Genomic DNA, 21,067 nt, shown 5'->3' with positions numbered 1-21,067 from the left:
GCAAAACAGCAGCCAGTAGGCTTGGTCTTTATTGAATACTGTCACGACAGGACTCCCACCTGCCACAAGGTGGAACAATCGCTTCTCGGCCTTTTGGCTAAGATCAAGTGTGTAGTGTAGTAAGATGGAAGCCCCCAACAAAAGAGCCCCCAAACTTTTATTAGCTGCTAATCCCCATGTTACACCCCCCAAACTACTACACTAATACATCACAGTTACATCATGAAAGGGGAGGTCTGGTGGCCAGAATCTGAGCATCCTGGACCCTGCCCCATGGTTCCCTTCTCCCTCCACCAAACACCCATCAAGTGTAACAAAAGAGAGATTTACATTTCCCTGTTTCCCAGCCAAATTAATCACACCCTTTTGTCTTCATCTGGGTTTGTTATTTCTGGAATGGCTACCTGTCTGGCACTCAGGTATCAGGATGCCAGGGATTATCACTCAGGCAGAGGGGCTGCTGAGGAGCTGCGCTCACATGTCTATATGAATTTCTGAAGTTTTCCCAGTGAGCCAGTACATAGATACATTGATCAGTGAATTCTTACATTTGGTATCATGCAGCAAAGGCCCTTTGAATAGACAGGAATAAACTGTGAAGAAGTGTTTTGTGGGGACAAATCACAAGAGTCACAAAAGTGTGCTGATTTTGGTAGTGGGCTGCATGTGCATGATATCTGCTGGAGGGGCAACCCCCCCCAACCTGTACATAAATTCCTGCAACAGTTGTAACACCTTGAGCTTGGCCAGGTAGCAAGCAGATAGACCACCAGTGCAGACCTCTGTGAGCTTTGAGCAAACGAAGGCACCCAGATGGGCTTTTTCCTCCTTAAAAGCTTCAAGGGAGGAACTTCAGCTTTGCTGCTCAGCTGCCCTTCTCACTGATTGCAATGGAGGCAGGGAGGCTGTGATGCGTGCAGTGGGTGGGATCTGGCATCAGAGCACCCTGCAGGGGCTGATGTATGGGGAAGGATCCCAGCTTGCCTGGAGGGAGGAGCAGGCTGGATCTCTGCCTTGGGCTTGCGTGCAGCCTGCTTTCTGGTTGGCTGCTCCCGGAGGAGCAGGAAGAGGAGGAGGAGAATCGCTCACTGGCAGCTGCCCAGCTTGCAAAACCAAGCTGCAGGCAGGTTAAGGGAGAAGGGAGAAGACGGATTGGAGGTCCTGCGATCAGGACTGCTCACACACCTGGCAGCAGGTAAGAGAGAAAGAAAGAGAGAGAGAGGTGTGCACTGGAGGTATCAGGACTGAGAGTGTTCCACATAAGTAAAGCCTGCTGGAACAGGCTAGCACATAGCTGTCAACCTTCACTTTTTTGTGGGAAATTCCCTTATTCCAGCGCCGTTTCCCCCTGCTATCCCGGATTGTTAGATATCCCGTAGACTGTCCCTGGGACAGGTGAGGCTGCTGATCCCTTATTTTCGAGGGTAAAGGTAAAGGGACCCCTGACCATTAGGTCCAGTCGTGACCGACTCTGGGGTTGCAGCACTCATCTTGCTTTACTGGCCGAAGGACCCGGCGTACAGCTTCTGGGTCATGTGGCCAGCATGACTAAGCCGCTTCTGGCGAACCAGAGCAGTGCACGGAAACGCCGTTTACCTTCCCGCCAGAGTGGTACCTATTTATCTACATGCACTTTGAGGTGCTTTTGAACTGCTAGATTGGCAGGAGCAAGGACTGAGCAACGGGAGCTCATCCCGTCCTGGGGATTAACGCCGACCTTCTGATCGGCAAGTCCTAGGCTCTGATTTAACCCACAGCGCCACCCGCGTCCCTCTATTTTCAAGGCTCCTGATCCCTTATTTTCAAATCTGAAAGTTGACAGCTATGGGCCAGTAATCCCACTGAAGCCAGCGTCCTAGGTGGCCAAGCAGATGCCCGTTGGAGGAGTAGGAAACCCTGAGGCGGCCTCAGGTTCAAATCCCGAGTCTCCTATTAAAAAGGCGAGATATAAATGCAATACAGTGACCAGAGACGCGCTTTGCATGCTTAGGGTCCCTTGCTTCATGCCTGCGGCATCCCAAGCGAGAGAAACTTGGCTGCAGCACAGCCTGGCCTCCACTGCACAAAAGGGATAAAGCCTCTGGAATTGCAAATGACCCAGCAATAAACCAACCACAAGATGGCTCAGAGCCGCCCAGCCTAATCCTGGCAAATGGGGGAGGGGGGTGTAGGGGGCAAAGTCTTGTAGCTGCAGTGGAATGCAAGAGTAATCTGTTCTTGATGGGGATGAAGGGAGGGGGGGAAGGGTGTCCTCCCTACCCATCTTAGTTTCTTGTCTTGCATACCACCAACAGATTCCTTTGGGTACTCCCCCTGCCAATAAATAAAGTTTAATATTTAACCAACTGCTCCTCTGGGTCTCCTTCTGGGCTGCGTCAAAAGGTTTCTTGCTGACCGCTCTCAAAGCACCTCCAGTTTGTTTCCATTTCAAATCATCATCATCATCATCTATTTTAAAATTAATAGTTTGCTTTTAGGGAGGGGGGGTCTTACTGCTACCCCACCAAAAGCTTTTTAGCGGTCTCCCCCTCACCAAAATGTATCCGTAAAAAATGAGTTTTGTGACACCACCCAAAATCTGTGTGTCCTTTTTTTTCAAGGGATTGAAAATACTGGAAGTGATTGGAAGGTCTTTTGCAAAGCAACTTTAAGAACTGGAGTTATTACCCTACCCAGTTTTGCTCACCACTTGGGCTACTTTGACATGAACCTGCCCCCCGCTCAAGAGTTTGCCATGGGTCTTGGTGGTCCCAAGCCCCCAAAGGTCTACCCACTCCAGGAATAGACTGTCCTGTTGGCATCTGTCTGTTTCGGGTGATGATGGAGGAGTGTGCTGTTTTTAGATATCTGGCTTTAGAGCCGTGCTTCTCAATGTATTTGGGAATACTAAAACCCACTCCCAGTGGCCTCCCACCCGACCCTGTCAAAAGCATTATTCTGAATAGTAGCTTGCACAGCCCACTAAGAGAATAACCCAATAAAGTTCAAAGCTGTCACAGCTAATTCCACCTGTCTTAGGGTTGTGATACATCCAGAATTTCCCGTACATACATGGAATACTGCAGTCAGAAGCAGTGTCTGGGCAGAAATCAGTTAAATGTCCGGGGAAATCTGGATGTATGGCAACCCATGTCTGCAGTGTCGTATTTGCTGCCAATTTTTTGAAGTTCATTTAAACTTTGGGCAAAAATAAATAAATAGCTCAACAACTCTTGTGTCCAGATTTTTTCACTCTTTGAAATATGGCAACCCTTCCTTTGTTCAAAATGCAATTGAAGCTCATTAGTTTAATTAGTTCAACAAAACTGATGAACTTGATCCAGGGATGCCAGCTTTTCAAAGTCTGATAGTCATTTATGCCTCCATGATACATGACAAGATAAAAAAGATGTTTAAAATGAGTTTATCAAAACGGCCCAAAGCATTTCTGTTAGGGGTTATAGAGGCAGAAATCTCACCCCCATCAAAATAAAAATGTTGAAGTTATTTATGTATGTAAGAATAGCAGCTAGGAATTTATACGTGCAGAAATGGAACAAAGAAGTTCCAACTAAAATGGATAAATAAGATATGTAGAACTGGCAAAATTTACAGCAAAATTAAGAGAATCTAATGATGAGTGTTTTATGGAAGAATTGATTGCTTTTTCAGACTATTTTGAAGAATTATAATAGTACAATGAACTTGTGAGCAGGATTTGAGCTATGAGCAACAGAAGTAATTATAAAATTGTGGTTATGATTCGGTAGATCGAAAATAGGGTGCAGCAAAAGGGGAGGAACAACAGCTCTGGGGAAAGGCATGGGAAGTCGACAAAAATAAAAGCCGAAATTATGTTATGACCGTTTGTGCTAAAAATGTTGAAACTTAATAAAATACGATTGGAAAAAGTAATTTATGCCTCCGACGTCCCCCTTGTCTCTTTCTGCCCCCCTAGGTGGTAATAATAATAATAATAATAATAATAATAATAATAATAATAATAATAATAATAATAATTTTTATTTATACCCCGCCCTTCCCAGCCAAGACCAGGCTCAGGGTGGCTAACACCAGGTATAGAAACAATTGATTAAAATACAACTTAAAACAAGATTTAGTACAACATTAAAATGCAGACTCATTTCAGTAGAAACTCAAATCAAACAAATTTTGGGGATGAAAACGTCAAATCTTCACCAAGGCCAACTATCCAGACTGGTCCTACGTGGGCCAGAAAAAAGCCAGGGAAGTCCCCAAATAGGAGTTCCGTCACAGAAGGAGAAAGGAAAGAGGGGAAGGGGATCAAGTTGATTCCAATCCAAAAGCCAGGTGGAACAACTCTGTCTTACAGGCCCTGCAGAAAGAAATCAGATCCTGCAGAGCCCTGGTCTCATGAGACAGAGCGTTCCACCAGGCCGGGGCCAGTGTTGAAAAGGCCCTGCCTCTGGTTCAGGCTAATCTGATTTCCTTAGGGCCTGGGACCTCTAGGGTGTTGCTATTTATGGACCATAAGGTCCTCCTTGGGACATACTGGGAGAGGCAATCCTGTAGGTATGAGGGTCCAAGGCCGTGAAGGGCTTTAAAGGTCAAAACCAGCACCTTAAACCTGACCATGTAATCCACCGGGAGCCAGTGCAGCTGGAAAAGCACTGGGTGAATATGCTCCCATGGCAGAGACCCCATGAGGAGCCTCGCTGCAGCATTCTGTACCCGCTGGAGTTTCTGGGGCAGCTTCAAGGGCAGCCCCGCCAAGAGCGAATTACAGTAGCCCCACTGCCCCCAAGAGGGACTGCCAATTTAGAGGCTTCCCCTAGCCGCTTGAAACGAGCAATTAGTCCTACCCCAGGAAATCCGACAAGCCGTTTGTTCTGTTTTCCAGGGAGACGAGGAAGGCAAATTCAAGATGGGCGAGTACCACATTCGCAGGTATGAAGATCGGGACTACGAAGCCGCCTGCACGATATTCTCCCGGGGGATCAACGAACATGCTCCTGCAGGTTTCCGGCATGTTCTTTCTTGCCCGCAGAGCCACCTGTTGCTCCTGGGCGTGCTCCTCGCAACCTATCTGGGCACCTCTTCCCTTCTCCTTTCCCTCGGCGCCGTGGCTGTCCTGTTGGCCGTGGGCTGGATTTTCACGAAGCGCCTCTGGGCGGACTATGTGCACGAGGCTCTTGCCACGGACATGAAGGACATCCGCCAGACCTACCTGGTGCCCAAAGACTGCAGCTTCTGGGTGGCAGAGGCTGGCGGCGAAGTGGCGGGCATCGTCGCCGCCACCCACCCAGAAGACCCGTCTCTGCGTGGCAGGGCACTGGAGCTGAAGCGCATGTCTGTGGCAAAGGCGCACCGGGGCCACGGACTCGGCAAGGCTCTCACCAGGACGGTCCTCCTCTTCGCCCAGGAGCACGGGTACAAGGAGGTGGTCCTGGGCACCTCCATGGCGCAGGTGGCGGCCCATCGGACGTACGAGGGTATGGGCTTCCGCAAAGTCAAAGAGATATGCCCCACCGTCCTCTGTAAGCTGCTGAGGTTCTACATCTACATCTACCGCTACGAAATTGGAGGATCTCACTGACACCAGCAACCCAGAGGGGAGCTGCCTTGCCTCACGGAGGAAGAATCATAGAATCATAGAGTTGGAAGAGACCACAAGGGCCATCGAGTCCAACCCCCTGCCAAGCAGGAAACACCATCAGAGCACTCCTGACATATGGATGTCAAGCCTCTGCTTAAAGACCTCCAAAGTAGGAGACTCCACCACACTCCTTGGCAGCAAATTCCACTGTCGAACAGCTCTTACTGTCAGGAAGTTCTTCCTAATGTTTAGGTGGAATCTTCTTTCTTGTAGTTTGGATCCATTGCTCCGTGTCCGCTTCTCTGGAGCAGCAGAAAACAACCTTTCTCCCTCCTCTATGTGGCATCCTTTTATATATTTGAACATGGCTATCATATCACCCCTTAACCTCCTCTTCTCCAGGCTAAACATGCCCAGCTCCCTTAGCCGTTCCTCATAAGGCATCGTTTCCAGGCCTTTGACCATTTTGGTTGCCCTCCTCTGGACACGTTCCAGTTTGTCAGTGTCCTTCTTGAACTGTGGTGCCCAGAACTGGACACAGTACTCCAGGTGAGGTCTGACCAGAGCAGAATACAGTGGCACTATTACTTCCCTTGATCTAGATGCTATACTCCTATTGATGCAGCCCAGAATTGCATTGGCTTTTTTAGCTGCCGCGTCACACTGTTGGCTCATGTCAAGTTTGTGGTCAACCAAGACTCCTAGATCCTTTTCACATGTACTGCTCTCAAGCCAGGTGTCCCCCATCTTGTATTTGTGCCTCTCATTTTTTTTGCCCAAGTGCAATACTTTACATTTCTCCCTGTTAAAGTTCATCTTGTTTGTTTTGGCCCAGTTCTCTAATCTGTCAAGGTCGTTTTGAAGTGTGATCCTGTCCTCTGGGGTGTCAGCCACCCCTCCCAGTTTGGTGTCACCTGCAAGTTTGATCAGGATCAAGAGATTGTGGAAGAGATTGTGGCCTGTTTGCAGACAGGTGCCAACTAGGGAGGAGGGAGAAAGAAAGTTGATCCGATGAGCCTTATAAGTGAGCCTACCTAACGTGCACTGATTTGCCAGAGATGCACATAATAGCAACTGTTAGCGAAAATAACCAGGGATTTTTCTCAGCTGAAACTCACCGGAACTCATTTCTGGCACCTCTCAGGTGGGTGTCATTTCCATTACAAGAGTTTATGGGGAGTTCTGGCACCTCTTTTTCAAAAATAATAGCACTGAAGAAAACCATACAGAAATGCCTCCAATTTTGCTTTGCCAAAAATGTGTATATTAGGGAGAGGTTCGCAGCAGAACGTTAGTGAATTTTCAAGAGGATTTTCACAATAAATGAATGAATGTGCAAACTGGATATGCCGAGAACTGATGACTGGGGAAATGAAATGAAATACTTTATTGTCACTTCTACAACTTGTATACAGTGAGATTACACGAGCAGCCCTCCCCCACTCAGCTCTCTTAGTCTTAATTCCCCTCGTTTACTGACACATACACACACACACACCCCAAACCCGAAAGTCAGTTGACCTGTTATCTTTTCGTTCAGCAGCCTAACAGCCCACGGATAGAAGCTGTTCTTTACCCTGTTGGTGCGACTACTCATGCTTCTTTATCTTCTGCCCGAGGGCAGGAGATCAAGAAAGTGCCGGCCAGGGTGTGAATCATCCCTGAGAATTTTCCTCACTCTCCTGAGGCAACGTTCTTCCGTTATTTCATCCAGCGGATTCACAGGACAGCCCATATCTTGTGCTGTATTCACCACCCTCTGTAGGCACTTCCTATCAGATGATGTCAAACCAGCGTACCACACCGTGATGCAGTATGAAAGGACACTTTCTATTGTGGACCAGTAGAAGGAGGTCATCAAATGTTGATTGACATTGTTCTTCCGCAATGCTCTGAGGAGATGGAGTCTCTGTTGGGCTTTCTTAACCACCTGAGTTGTACTGATTTCCCAAGTAAGGTCTTCACTGAGATAAACTCCTAGGAATTTAAAGGAAGAGACTCTCCACACAGCCCTCCCTGATGTACAGTGGGGCTAGTTCTCCTCTCTTCCTCCGAAAGTCCAACACCATCTCCTTTGTCTTGCTGATATTAAGGTGCAAGTTGTTCCCTAGGCACCATGTAGATATGAGACTCAAACTGACGTATTTCGTGGACCAGTTGGACGCAGAGGAATAGTGGGAGGAACCAGCTGGGGGACCCCCAAGGGAAGAGGGCTCAGAGCCCAGGGATTGGCAATGGGAAGACCATAAGTGGTCAGAGGGAGAAGATGGGGGGAAGAGGTGGTGTCGGAAGCTGAGGAAGCAACCGGGCTCTGTGAGCGGGGAGAGTCTGTGGCAGAGAGAAGACCAGACTCAGTGGCAGAAGCTGAAGCAGGCATGGGGAGGAGGGAGGCCAAGAGGCAGAGATGGGGCAGAGCCACAGGTGTCTCCCCCTCCTTCTGAGACCAGCTCCCCTCCCCACTGGTCTCCTAGGAGAGGTATGAAAAGGGTTGAGAAGTGGGCAATGTGCAGTCACAGTCTCCGATTGCTTGGGAAATACCCTGGAGAGGAAGAAACTTAGGCAGCTGTGGGGAAGTCAGGACCTTCAGTCTCAGCAACTGCTTCATGGGGTCAGGAGCTGCCGGAGATGAGTTGCTGTGCTCATTAGGGCTGACACTCCTGCGCAGATCCCGTTTTTGCTAATAAAGTATTAACTCCCAGTTGCTCAGTTTGCTCTTTTCAGAGTCAAGGCCGGCGCTTGGTACTGTATACCTGAAGGAGTGCCTCCACCCCCATCGTTCTGCCCGGACACTGAGGTCCAGCTCTGAGGGCCTTCTGGCGGTTCCCTCATTGTGAGAAGTGAGGCTACAGGGAACCAGACAGAGGGCCTTCTCAGTAGTAGTGCCCGCCCTGTGGAACACCCTCCCATCAGATGTCAAAGAGATAAACAACTACCTGACATTCAGAAGACATCTTAAGGCAGCCCTGTTTAGGAAAGTTTTTAATATTTAATGCTGTATTGATTTAACACTCGATTGGGAGCCGCCCAGAGTGGCTGGGGAAACTCAGCCCGATGGGCGGGGTATAAATAACAAATAATTATTATTATTATTATTATTATTATTATTATTATTATTATTATTATTATTGAAGCTGCATTGGCCTCGCTTAAGCAGAGCTGGATTCTCTTCTCAGCTAGCAGCTAAGTTAAAACCTCGTCAGAGATCCTTCTCCTCTTCCCTTCCCAATTAAGCCACCCATTAGCCTGAGCTGCAGGCCTGCAGGAAGAGCAAAATGAAAGTTATCATCTTCATCACAGGTCATGAATTCCACAACCAAACTAAGAGACCTCAAGCCTGGAAGGAGAAACACCCCACCGGCTGTGCAATGGTCAGAAGACCTTAATGCCCTTCCTAACCTAATAATAATAATAATAATAATAATAATAATAATAATAATAATAATTTTTTACTTATACCCCGCCCTTCCTGGTTCAGAAAACCGGGCTCAGGGCGACTAACAACAAATTTTAAACACTTAATTGATGCAACAAAAGCAGCATGAAATACAGTATAAAATGTGAATAACAATAAATTCAGAATTCAAAATCAATTGGGGGGGGGAATCCATCTAATAAACATTAGATGATCACCAGGTCTAGCTGGCTAAATTAGTCCTATTTGGGCCAGCGAGGAGATGAGGGGAGGATTAGCTGTGGGATCCCAGAGCGGGTAATCTTCATAAAAGGGGGAAGGGGAGGGAAGGAAGGGGAATAAAAGATCAGGCTGAATTCAAATTAAAGGCCAGGCGGAATAGATCTGTCTTACAGGCCCGACGGAAGGAGGTTAAATCTTGAAGGGCCCTAGTCTCATGGGACAGAGCATTCCACCAGGTTGGAGCCATCACTGAGAAGGCCCTGGCCCTGGTGGAGGATAGTCTGACTTCCTTAGGGCCCGGGACCTCTAAACTATGGTTATTCATGGACCTGAAGGTCCTCTATGGGGCAGACCAGGAGAGGCGGTTCCGTAGATACGAGGGCCCTAAGACATAAAGGGCTTGTAGAGTTGGAAGGGACCCCAAGGGTCATCTAGTCCAACCCCCCGCAATGCGGGAATCTCGTTTGAACATGTTTCTTATAAATGCAATCTCATGTGGATACCAACTTGGACGCTTTACACCAGGGGTCAGCAACCTTTTTCAGCAGGGGGCTGGTCCACTGTCCCTCAGACTATGTGGTGGGCCAGACTATATTTTGGGGGGTGGGGATGAACGAATTTCTATGCCCCACAAATAACCCAGAGATTCATTTTAAATAAAAGGGCACATTCTACTCATGTAAAAACACACTGATTCCTAGACCGTCTGCGGTGCGGATTGAGAAGGCGATTGGGCCGCATCCTGCCCCCGGGCCTTAGGTTGCCTACCGCTGCTTTACACCAATGTGTAAGTTTCAATTAAGGTGGGGTGTTGATGGTTACAGTATTTTTAACCTGGCTGGTAAGTTCCAACCCTCTCTAAACTCCCCACCTCCCTTCTGCTTTTCTCCTCTATTCTTTGTTCAAATCGATTTTTAGAAAACTGAAAAAAGCAGGCCAAACAACTGAAAAAAGTCCTGCTTGCCTGTGAGTCTCTGGAGGCCTCCAGTGCACAGCTGTCAAGCGTCCCTTATTTGGCGGGAAAGTCCCTTGTCCCAGCACTGTCCCCCACTGCTGCCCCTTATTGATGATGTCCCTTAAATTTCCCGGGTTTCAAAGGAAGCAGCTCCTCTCCCTCCCTCCCTGCCGGCCAGGGAGGAGGGAGGTTCCAGCTGTGTTGCTTGGCTGCGTTGCTCACCCAATAAGGAGTCTAAGAACGGCTGGGGGGTGGAGCTTGCATGCCTTGTGCCAATCAAATCGGCTGTGTTGCCTGGGGACTCGCCTTTGCTCAGCGCTTCCCAGCAGAGAGGTGACGGTGGTTTTCCTTGCTGCATCCCCTTTGCCGAGTTGCTGCGCCGTGGGAACCACCGCTTGAGGCTTCGTTTGGCTGCTGGCTGGGCTTTCTGCCTTTGGCTCGGAGGGGCTCAGAAGTTGAACATACCTGTGCCTGGAAAATCCCTTATTTTGGCTGCTGGTCCCTTATTTTCGAGGCTGCTGGTCCCTTATTTTCAAATCTGTAAGTTGACAGCGATGCTCCAGTGTAGGATTCTTGGAAGGAGATTTTGAACAGAGGAGGGGGGGGACCAAGTGAGTTAAACCCAAAGGCAGACCGCCTGTCTGGCTCTCTGCACAATTTGATGGGGCAGCCTGGTGTGAGGCAGGACCCAGCCAGCAGCCCATCGTAAAGCTGGCATTTTGGGGTTGGCACATTTCCAAAAGGGGGTTCCTCATGCAGCCTGCTACAAGATCATTTTTAGCTGGCGATGCTGCCAGGGATTTTACCTGGGACACTCTGATGGTAAGCCAATGTTAAGGCACAAGGGTCCTTCCCTGGCCATGCTCTGGAACGGAAACCCTTCTCCATAATGTCTGGTCCTCCTTGAATGGGGGGGGGGCAGTGCAGGGGCCCCCCAGGCTTGAGCTACTGTGTGGAAAATAGACTTCAGGTCCCACGCTGGCAAGTTAACGCCACGCAGGGCCTCCACTTCCTCCAGTGTGGCTCACAATGCCCACAAGCCTGGAGATTGGGTGGAAGATGGGGGGGGCAAGAGGGTGGGTGCTTGTGTGAACAGGCGTGTCTATGCACCACTCACTTTTTGCTCCGCCCTTTCACTCCCCCCTAAGCAAATGCAATGGTGGGGACGCAGGAGAGGGCCTTCTCGGTGGTGGCTCCCAAACTTTAGAATTTCCTCCCTAGAGAACCTAGACTGGCTCCCTCCATATTGTCCTTCCACTGACAGGTGGAGACTTTCTTGTTCCAACAAGCTTTGGGGAACTGGTTGTTTTTTTAAAAAAAATCAAAGGGCTATTAATGGGGGGGGGGGTTATCTGCACTTTTAAGAGATCTGTATTTTACATTGTTTTAATTCATCTATTTTTACAAACCCTAACAATCTTGCCCATTGTTTGAATAAGACGGCTTGTCCCTTAAAAAATAAATAAATCACCCTATAGTATATAAATCTGTGATTGGAAACACCCAGTATCAGTCTTTAACATCAGTGGTAACATCTAGACCATGGGAATGTTTCAGCTCTGTTCTTGAGTTTGTTTAAAATCTAAAACAGCTTATCTTTCTTTGAATTTGTGCACAACACTAGAATTTTCAGAGCTGAGTCCTCAACTCCTTATTACTGTGCTTTGCTTCCTTTAAGTTGGGCTTTGTCAAAAACTTGCCATTTAGGTTTTCAAACCTTTTTTGTAAATTCAGTATTAGAAACTGTACCTTTGAGTCCTTAATCCTTTATTACTGCGCTTGGCTTCACCTAGGTTGAGCTAGGATTATAATACTTCAGAATTTTTGGGAGTTTTACCCCCTTTTTTAATTTTGGTCACTTAAGGTTTATGATTTTTCTATTTCCTTCTGAGGAAACTGAATAGTTCAGTGAAACAAGGTTTGTAGCCGGCATCCCATTAAGGCTTTGTTCAATTTTAGGTTTTTTATAATTTTTTCATTAAACTTTTTGATTTTTATTATTTAGTTTATTTTCATAAGATAATATTTCTAGTCGATTACTTCTCGTTTCAGGGACTTTCACGGTATTTCATTTGTTTTGTACAATTTCTCGGTTCCATGACTGTCTTTCTCGGTTCCGTGACTGTCTTTTTTATATGTTCTTGGCTTTTTGCGGTTCATTTGTGTCGTTTCAATTTGTGCAAACCGTCTCGCAAAAACGGTGGGATGCATAGAAAAAAATGTGCCGTATTTTTCGCTCTATAAGACACACCAGACCACAAGACGAACCTAGTTTTTGGAGGAGGAAAACAAGAAAAGAAATATTCTGAATCTCAGAAGCCAGAACAGCAAGAGGGATCGCTGCGCAGTGAAAGCAGCAATCCCTCTTGCTGTTCTGGCTTCTGGGATAGCTGCGCAGCCTGCATTCGCTCCATAAGACGCACACACATTTCCCCTTACTTTTTAGGAGGGAAAAAGTGAGTCTTATAGAGCAAAAAATATGGTAATAACAACCCCCACCCCAAAGGCACTTTAACTCTCGGCTTTTGAGTCCCTCTTCTCCCATGAACTTGTTTCACACCACTCTCGGTTCTCCACCTGTAAAATGGGGACATTTTCACTGCAAAGGCAAGCAGCCCTCCTTTGAACAGAAAGACAAAAAGACGATTACCAACCACACTTTTATTATTTCCTTTCAGAGAGGAAAATGCTGCCTTTGCAAAACAGCTTTTTCCTCCTCAAAAATCTCCTTTCAGGTAATGCATTTCATTCCAACAGACCCCAGATGGGTTAGGAGATAAGGATTTCCCCCCCACACACTGCCTCACCTTGTCCCCCACACACACTGCCTCACCTTGAGGCTTTTAAAAAATATTATACATTCAGACTGAAAAAGCTCTCTCCTTTGGAGTCATTTTGGGCAGCTTGCCTGACCCCGGGGGGAGGTCTCTGGAGCGAGTTCTTGCATAGCTTCAGTCTATCTTAGTGGGGCTTATGCAGGAGACCTTCCCACTAGACCATGCTCCCGAGACCCTAGTGCAAAAGACTAGTTTCCGTATAAAGTCATGTTCCCGTGTAGAGGAAGAAGCGGAGTAAACTGTGCTGGGAGGGGAAATGAAGATACTTCTAGTAAAAGTCCTTCCTTTGTGGATCCACAAGCGGGGCTCACCTGGGCAGGTGCGTCGCAGGTTGGAAAATGCAAAGAGATGGCACATTTTGCCCTCCCAAACACAGTGTTTGCCTACCCACACACCCTATGGGTGAATGTGAAAATGGGCTTCCTGTGCTTGCTGAATGAAAACGCCCATAAACAGCCACATTCTCAAAGATGGATGGGAGCACAGCCGGACCTCAACTCCCTGGGGAAAGTCCAGAGGGCCTGATAAGAACATGCAGAGGGCCACATTCAGTTCCCACTCCCCACTGCTTCAAAGGCAGTCTGTCCCACCTTGCACGGCAGGGAAATAGCAGGGGGCTTTGGGAAAGAAGAGTTTCCACCCAGATTCGCTACCGCCCTGGGCGGGACGGAATGAATTTAATGGCGAATATAAAAATCCTGGCGGTTTGTGCTGATATCAGCAGAGCAATAGATCACCTGCAGGTCATCCCACGACTAGGGGCAGATCCCCAACACCCCTTTGAAGCACATGGCTGTACCCCCAAAGCATTCTGGGAACTGTAGTTTAAGGGCCCTGTAGGTCTGTGAGCAGGGGAACTACAGTTCCCATGGGTCTTTTGGAGGGGGGAGCTTTAAAACGTGGGCAGAATGCGCTTTGAATGCCTGGTGTGTGTCTGAGATAGGACTACCGAGCTTGCTTTTCAGAGCTGGTTGCGAAGACACCCTTCTTCCACAGGACGGGCGGTCGAGGTGAAAAAGTAGAAGCGTCCGGACTGGGTGGGGGCCAACCCCGGGTTCAGAAAGACGGTCTGACCCCCACTTGCGAGCATGTGACCAAAGGGTATCCAATAGCAGGCTGGAGATCAAGTGACGAGTCCTTCCACTATGTGCACAGAAGCCCTTGACACCCACAGGCAACCCCCCCCCCAAAAAAACACCCCCCCATCCCCAGTCCTGATATGTTGGGCTGCTGCCTGCAAGAGAAGAACATTCACGGCTGTCGGAGCCCCTGCTAAGAGCAGCAGGGGCGTCTCCAGACGTATTTTGACCTTTGGGGGCGACGGCAAGCGCTTCTGCCGCGCCCCCGCCACGGCCTGGCGTAGGGTTGGGCTCTTTCGCGTTGCTCGTGGGGGCGGTACTGTATGAACTCGGGGCGCCGCCTTCGCCAATCTCGCCTGGAGCGCCCAGCAATTGTGGGAATAGGGGAGCCGTCGGGGTGGTTTTCTGGAGGAAAGCGAGAAAGGGGTCAGAGTTGGGAAGCAGAGCAGGCACAAGAAGTAAAAGCAGCAGGAAAACCTCAGCTGCACAATTGAGACATCATGTGTGAGTTTAGGATGAAGCCCTCTGGAGACTGAGGAAATGTATGTACCACTTTCAGCAGCTGAACTGGTTACCAGTCTCTGTTCTAGGCAGGGTAGATAAAAATCAATGGTTTTTTAAAAAAATAAAAAATAGGATTTTTTAAATTTAAAACAGATTTTTAAAAAATAATAAAATGCTTTGGATGGAAAAACTAAAGATCAAATGCTTTTGGAGAAATAAACTTTCTAAAGATAGTTTTCTGTTTAAGTTACATTATAGTCCAAAGGCTATACATCAGGAAATAAGGATGTGTTTTAAGTTTTTCATGTGTGCCAAGTCTAAGTCGTTTGGGGCTTTTTAATCGTTTAACTGCATCTGTTAACAAACATGGATACATATGCTACAATGCTATTGTTTTAGTTAAATAAATTGTTTAAATTGCTTTTAAGTAAATGATTATTTTTCTCCTTTCAATGAAGTACAGCAGAAAAGTTGTCCAAATATAACTTACTAAACCTCACAATAATTAACTTATTAAACCTCACAATAATTTCATAATTATCTGTCTATGCATTTCTAATAGTATAACCAAATCAGTAATTTTTGATATAACTGTAAAATCTACTCTGAAAATTTATTATTCCAAAAAATGAAACCTTCATCTGGTCGTAAATATTAAAGATTATACCAGCAAGAATGAGTCTTTCTGTAAAAAAATATTGTAAATAAAGTCTTACTGATTAGTGATTTAAATCAAATCCACCCTGGTTCTTGGGACAACTCCAAAGTGCTGACAGTTCCCTTTCCAGCCCTAAACAGCTTGGATCCAGGATTCCCTAGAAAATCATTTCCTCTCCCATGCAGAGAGGGCCAGTTGATGAAGAATGCAGGGTCTTTTTAGTGGTTGCACCCAGATTCTGGACTACTTTGCCCTCAGGAGGCTCAGCTGGCCTCCTCCATTACTGTTTTGCTGGCAGGTGAAAATATTAGTATTCAAGGTAAGGAATTCCTATTTTATGTCTTTGCTTTATCTGCTGAACCTCCTCTCTTATATTTATGGAATGGTAACTGTATTCTTATGGAACGCAGGTGGCGCTGTGGTGTAAACCACTGAGCCTTGGGCTTGCCAATCAGAAGGTCGGTGGTTCGAATCCCCGCGACAGGGCGAGCTCCCACTGTTTGGTCCCAGCTTCTGCCAACCTAGCAGTTCAAAAGCACGTCGAATGCAAGTAGATAAATAGATACCGCAGGAAGGTAAACGGCGTTTCCATGCACTGCTCTGGTTCGCCAGAAGCGGCTTAGTTATGCAGGCCACATGACCCGGAAAAATTGTCTGCGGACAAACGTCGGATCCCTTGGCCAGTAAGGCGAGATGAGCACCACAACTCGAGAGTTGTTTGTGACTAGACTTAACTGTCAGGGGTCCTTTAGCTTTTTAACTGCATTTTATCATTGAGTTTTAATGTTTCAAGCTGCCCCGAGCAATGGGCAGGATATAAATCTCTCTCTCTCCCTCCCTCATTTCTGTACAGTTGTACCTCTGCTCCCAAATGCCTTGGGAGTCGAACGTTGCGGCTCCCGGGCGATCGAAAACAAGTGGTGAGTGTTCCGGTTTTTGAACTTTTTTGGGAAACTGAACATCCGTCATGGCCTCTGTTATTGTTTCCAGCGTGCCCGTGCAATCAGAAGCCGCGACTTTCGTTTCCAAACATTTCGGAAGTCAAATGGACTTCCGGAACGGATTCCGTTCGACTTCTGAGGTACAACTGTGTATTCTTTTCAACAAATATATGCCTATTTGCGCAGCTTTCCCCCTGATAAATGCATCTCTCTACACAGTACAGTGGTGCCCCGCAAGACGAATGCCTCGCAAGACGGAAAACTCGCTAGACGAAAGAGTTTTCCGTTTTGGAGGTGCTTCGCAAAACGAATTTCCTATGGGATTGCTTCGCAAGACGACAATGTCTTGCGAGTTCCTGCTGTTTTTTTTCCCTTTCCCCCCTCTTTTTCTAAGCCGCTAAGCCGCTTATCAGCTGATCCGATCAGCAGATAAGCCGCTAAAAGCCGCTAATAGCGCTAATCCGTCAATGGGCTTGCTTCGCAAGACGACAAAACCGCTAGACGAAGAGAATCACAGAACAGATTCTTTTCGTCTTGCGAGGCACCACTGTATTTGGAAAGCTGCACCCAAAATTTGGAGAAGTGCAAATTAGAGAAGATAATTGTGTATTAAAGGTAAAGGGACCCCTGACTATTAGGCCCAGTCGTGGCCGACTCTGGGGTTGTGGCGCTCATCTCGCTTTATTGGCTGAGGGAGCCGGTGTACAGCTTCCGGGTCATGTGGCCAGCATGACTAAGCCGCTTCTGGCAAACCAGAGCAGCGCACAGAAACTCCGTTTACCTTCCCGCCGGAGCGGTACTTATCTACTTGCACTTTGATGTGCTGTCAAACTACTAGGTTGGCAGGAGCAGGGACTGAGCAACGGGAGCTCACCCTGTCGCGGGGATTTGAACCACCGACCTTCTGATCGGCAAGTCCTAGGCTCTGTGGTTTAACCCACAGCGCCACCCGCGTCCCATAATTGTGTATTGGTCCACAACAAACTGGTTCAAGAAGTGGAAGTTAGTTTCTCGTTAGAATGCAAAGAGAACCAAACTTGTGTCTCAGCTCTAGCTGACGACACTGAGCCGCACTCTGTGCAAGGCAGGTTCCTATGTTCCCCTCTAACATTGGCTCCCTCTCCAGTTGCACAGGACCTCAATGCTCCTAGTCCATATGAGAAGAGCCTACTGGCTCAGAAGCCCAGGAACTGATGAGGAGCCCAATTGTGGGACGTCCTTCTTCTTTGGATTCCCCTTCCTCCCCTGGCCCTTTCCCCTCTCCCCGTTCCTGGCAAGCAAAGCCTCTCTTACCACCCACCCCTGCCCTTTGCTCATCCCCACCCCCACCCTTTCGGGGCTGCTGCCAAACCCCTTCTCATCCGTCCTCCTCTGCCCTCTAAGGAGACAACTCTTCCCAGGTGTATCGTGATAACGGATCGTGTTTGGCTTTGCTGAACTCAGATTGTTGCAAGCAAAGAACCAAGTACTTGCAGATTAAGTTACATCATGCAAGAGAGTGTATTCAGAAAGGACTCATTCGGGTGTCCTACATGCCAGGAAATGAAATTCCTGTGAATCTGTTGTCTAAGGTTGTTAACAGAGAACAACTTAGGGTTTATGTACAGCGGTTGCAGTTGGGTTAAAACACAGGTGATACAGGTTACACGGAAAGGGGGAGGATGTTAGAATATTCCGTTCCACCTTAAGAGGAACAGACATGATTGTTGTATGTCACATGTCTGTTTACACTCCACTGCAGATTGCTGGGAACTTCCGTTTGTGTGTATAGCTATTGCTTTTGCTGCTTGCACTTGGACACGAAGGGAGAAGATATGTTTTTCCTTTGTCCTGATGTATGCTGAATAAACTACCTGAAGACATGCTCTCACAGCCATCTCCTGCCACTTCTGTTTGCGCAGTGTTATTTACTCGGCTGAGTAGAAGAAGAAGAAGAAGAGTTTGGATTTGATATCCCGCCTTTCACTCCCCTTCAGGAGTCTCAAAGCGGCTAACAATCTCCTTTCCCTTCCTCCCCCACAACAAACACTCTGTGAGGTGAGTGGGGCTGAGAGACTTCAAAGAAGTGTGACTGGCCCAAGGTCACCCAGTAGCTGCATGTGGAGGAGCAGAGACGCGAACCCAGTTACCCAGATTACGTGACTACCGCTCTTAACCACTACACCACACTGGCTCCAGCGTGCTCCAGCTTCTGAAGCTGTTTCATGCTGAGCCAAGGACAAGAGATCGCCCGGCTTACCGGCCGGTGGGCTGGAGCCAGCTGGGGGCTTGCAAATTGTCCTGTTTCCTTGGATGCATCCCAACAATGGGCTCCTAAACGTATCTCAGAGGGACAATGGTGGTTTGCAGGGACATACCTGGGAAAAAAGGGCCGTTCCAAATCCCACCCCTGTGGCTGAAGGAACCATTCCGATGGTCATTGAACTGAAGGTCAGGAGTGAGCTGTCCATTGTCGGGTGGATAGTCATGACAGTCCAATCTGCCCCCTGGCCCGTCGTCGTACGGATTGCTGTGGTGTTCAAACGGCGGGTGGGCAGGAAGGAGCCGGCCATGGTGGGGCGAGGGGTCCTGGGGATTGTATTCGAATCCAGCCACAGGTCTGTTGCCATAGGGAGCACCATAGCTGTCAGGGGCTTCTCTGTCCACAGGGAGCTGCCTAATAGGAGCGTCACCAGCCGAGAAGTCACGGAACAACTGGGGTGTGGAGGGCAGCTGAGGGGGAGCTGGCTGATGTGTTGCAGTCCCGTTCCAACCAATCCCTGCAAAGTGAGAGGCCATTATTCTGGGGAGGTGGGGAGGGGGAAATCATACCTGTTGTTCTTTGCAAGAAGCTCAACACCAACAGCAGGCTCTGTGGGATTGGGGCAGCCCCTCTCTTTTTGCCCTCCTTCTCTCTTAATCTCAAGGTCATGGCTTCTAAGCCCCACGTTGGGCAAAGGACTCCTGCACTGCACGGGGTTGGTCTAGATGACCCAAGTGGTCCCTTCCAATGCTACAATTCTAGGATTCTAGAGCCATTATCCCAAGGGGCACAAAGGATGACTTCCTGGTCACCCACTCACACACAACCCCCCGAAAGCAACTCCCATGAGTCCCTGGTGGGGCAGCTGCGTTTTTCCAAGAGAACTTCCAAATCCACACACACAATTTTGCATATTAACTACTCTGTTAGTGAGTAGTTAGTGAGTATACTCCTGTTAGTGAGTATACTCCTCGAAAGATTCCAAAAAAATTTGGTTTGTCAAAAAAAAATTTGCACATCACTTTGGAAGACAGGCAAGCTAATGCCAGTGTACCAGAAGAAGCAAAGATCACCAGCGTTGAAGCAATGATTCTTCAACATCAATTTCGTTGGACTGGTCATGTTGTGCGGATGCCTGATTATCATCTTCCAAAGCAACTACTCTATTCTGAACTAAAAAATGCAAAGCATAATGCTGGTGGTCAACAAAAGAGGTTTAAACTGTCTCAAGGCAAATCTAGTATAAACTAGATTTGATTTTTGTGTGTTGTGTATTGTTATCTTTTGATATCTTTCGTGTTGTTGTTGTGTGGAAAATACTAATTCACCAACAACTGGGAAACACTGGCCTGAGAGCGCTCCAGTTGGAGAACAGCCTTTACCAAAGGTGTCATGGGCTTTGAAGACACTCGAACTCAGGACGCAAGGGAGAAAGGTGCTAAGGGGAAGGCATGCTTGGCAAACCCTCACCGTGATCAACTCCCACCCGGGAACGAATGTCCCCACTGTGGAAGGACGTGTGGGACCAGAATTGGCCTCCACAGTCACTTACAGACTCACTTTTTAAAAATCTTACTTTTTAGAGTCTTACACGGCTACGAGCGATTGCGAAAGAAGATCCACTGAGATCCAGCGCCGAGGGCCTTCTGGCGGTTCCCTCATTGCGAGAAGTAAGGTTACAGGGAACCAGGCAGAGGGCCTTCTCGGTAGTGGCACCCGCCCTGTGGAACGTCCTCCCACCAGATGTCAAAGAGAAGAACAACTATTTTACTTTCAAAAGTCATCTGAAGGCAGCCCTCTTTAGGGAAGTTTTTAATGTTTGATGCTTTAATGATTTTAATATTCAGTTGGAAGCCGCCCAGAGTGGCTGGGGAAACCCAGCCAGATGGGCGGGGTATAAATAATAAATTATTATTATTATTATTATTATTATATAAGAAGCAGCAGCAAGTGAAGCCCCAAAACCCCCTTCTCAAAAACTCTTTTACAGCTATAGTCTTCCGGACCTTCTGCAATCTCTGCCTTCCATCCATCTCTTCCCCTGTTCTTGAGCTCACCTGTGCCGGACTTCCTCTTCTCAAGCTCGACTCCCCAGGAATCAGCAATGTAGGTCAGCAGGTATCTGGTAATAAAGCGGTGCGCCAAGAAGTTCCAGTGCACCCCGTCTTCAATGCGGAGATGGTCCACAAAGCGGAAGAAGAAATGAAGGTCCAGGACGTCGAACCCGTAGCTGCGGGCGAGGATGGCGCCGTAGAAGTTGGCTTCAATCACGTCCACAGGAGTCGCTTTTTCTACATCCTGCATTTATTTATTTATTTATTTTATTTCATAGCATGCACACAATGCTCGATTGCGTAAAAAAAAATAAAAAAATAGTCCCAAACCGTCTACAAAAAAGATAAAATAAAATTCATCAATAGGAAAAATAACGCAAGACTTTCAAAAAGTTAGACGCGAAAAAAAGGTTAAAATTCACATCAATTTTCTAAGCATCTGGGTAAGCAATAGGTGATATCAGGCAGGTGGCTGAAAAGAATATGGATATGTCATCGGCCTGGGATCAATAGGCAGGGAGTTCCAAAGTGCCACATTAAAAGATCGAGTTCTTACAAATACGGAAGAAGTACTAATGGTATACCCTTCAACATTTCACCGGGACA

At 47.6% G+C, this 21,067-nt stretch overlaps 2 protein-coding genes across 2 annotated transcripts in view; one reads left to right on the top strand and one right to left on the bottom strand.

Annotated features, from left to right (window-relative positions):
- The first annotated feature begins 927 nt into the window (after nt 1-927).
- Nucleotides 928-5,616, top strand: LOC308594338 (N-acetyltransferase family 8 member 3-like). The gene is made up of 2 exons (XM_081207453.1): nt 928-1,195; nt 4,862-5,616. Exon 2 carries the CDS (start codon nt 4,886-4,888, stop codon nt 5,555-5,557), a length of 672 nt encoding a protein of 223 aa, XP_081063579.1. The 5' UTR covers nt 928-1,195; nt 4,862-4,885; the 3' UTR covers nt 5,558-5,616.
- An 8,064-nt stretch (nt 5,617-13,680) lies between these two features.
- LOC308594240 (PC-esterase domain-containing protein 1B-like) overlaps nt 13,681-21,067 on the bottom strand; it is a 62,391-nt gene continuing 55,004 nt past the window's right edge. The window contains exons 7-9 of the mRNA XM_081207155.1: nt 20,465-20,705; nt 18,523-18,924; nt 13,681-14,467 (exon numbers count right to left, since the gene is read on the bottom strand). Coding sequence (XP_081063281.1) covers nt 14,256-14,467; nt 18,523-18,924; nt 20,465-20,705 — 855 coding nt within the window. The 3' untranslated portion in view covers nt 13,681-14,255. The remainder of the gene's footprint in view (nt 14,468-18,522; nt 18,925-20,464; nt 20,706-21,067) is intronic.

Source organism: Podarcis bocagei (genome assembly GCF_964188305.1).
Source record: "Podarcis bocagei genome assembly, chromosome: 9".
Taxonomy (NCBI): domain Eukaryota; kingdom Metazoa; phylum Chordata; class Lepidosauria; order Squamata; family Lacertidae; genus Podarcis; species Podarcis bocagei.
Note: the sequence above shows the minus strand (reverse complement) of the source record. Positions and strands in the feature narration are given on the sequence as shown.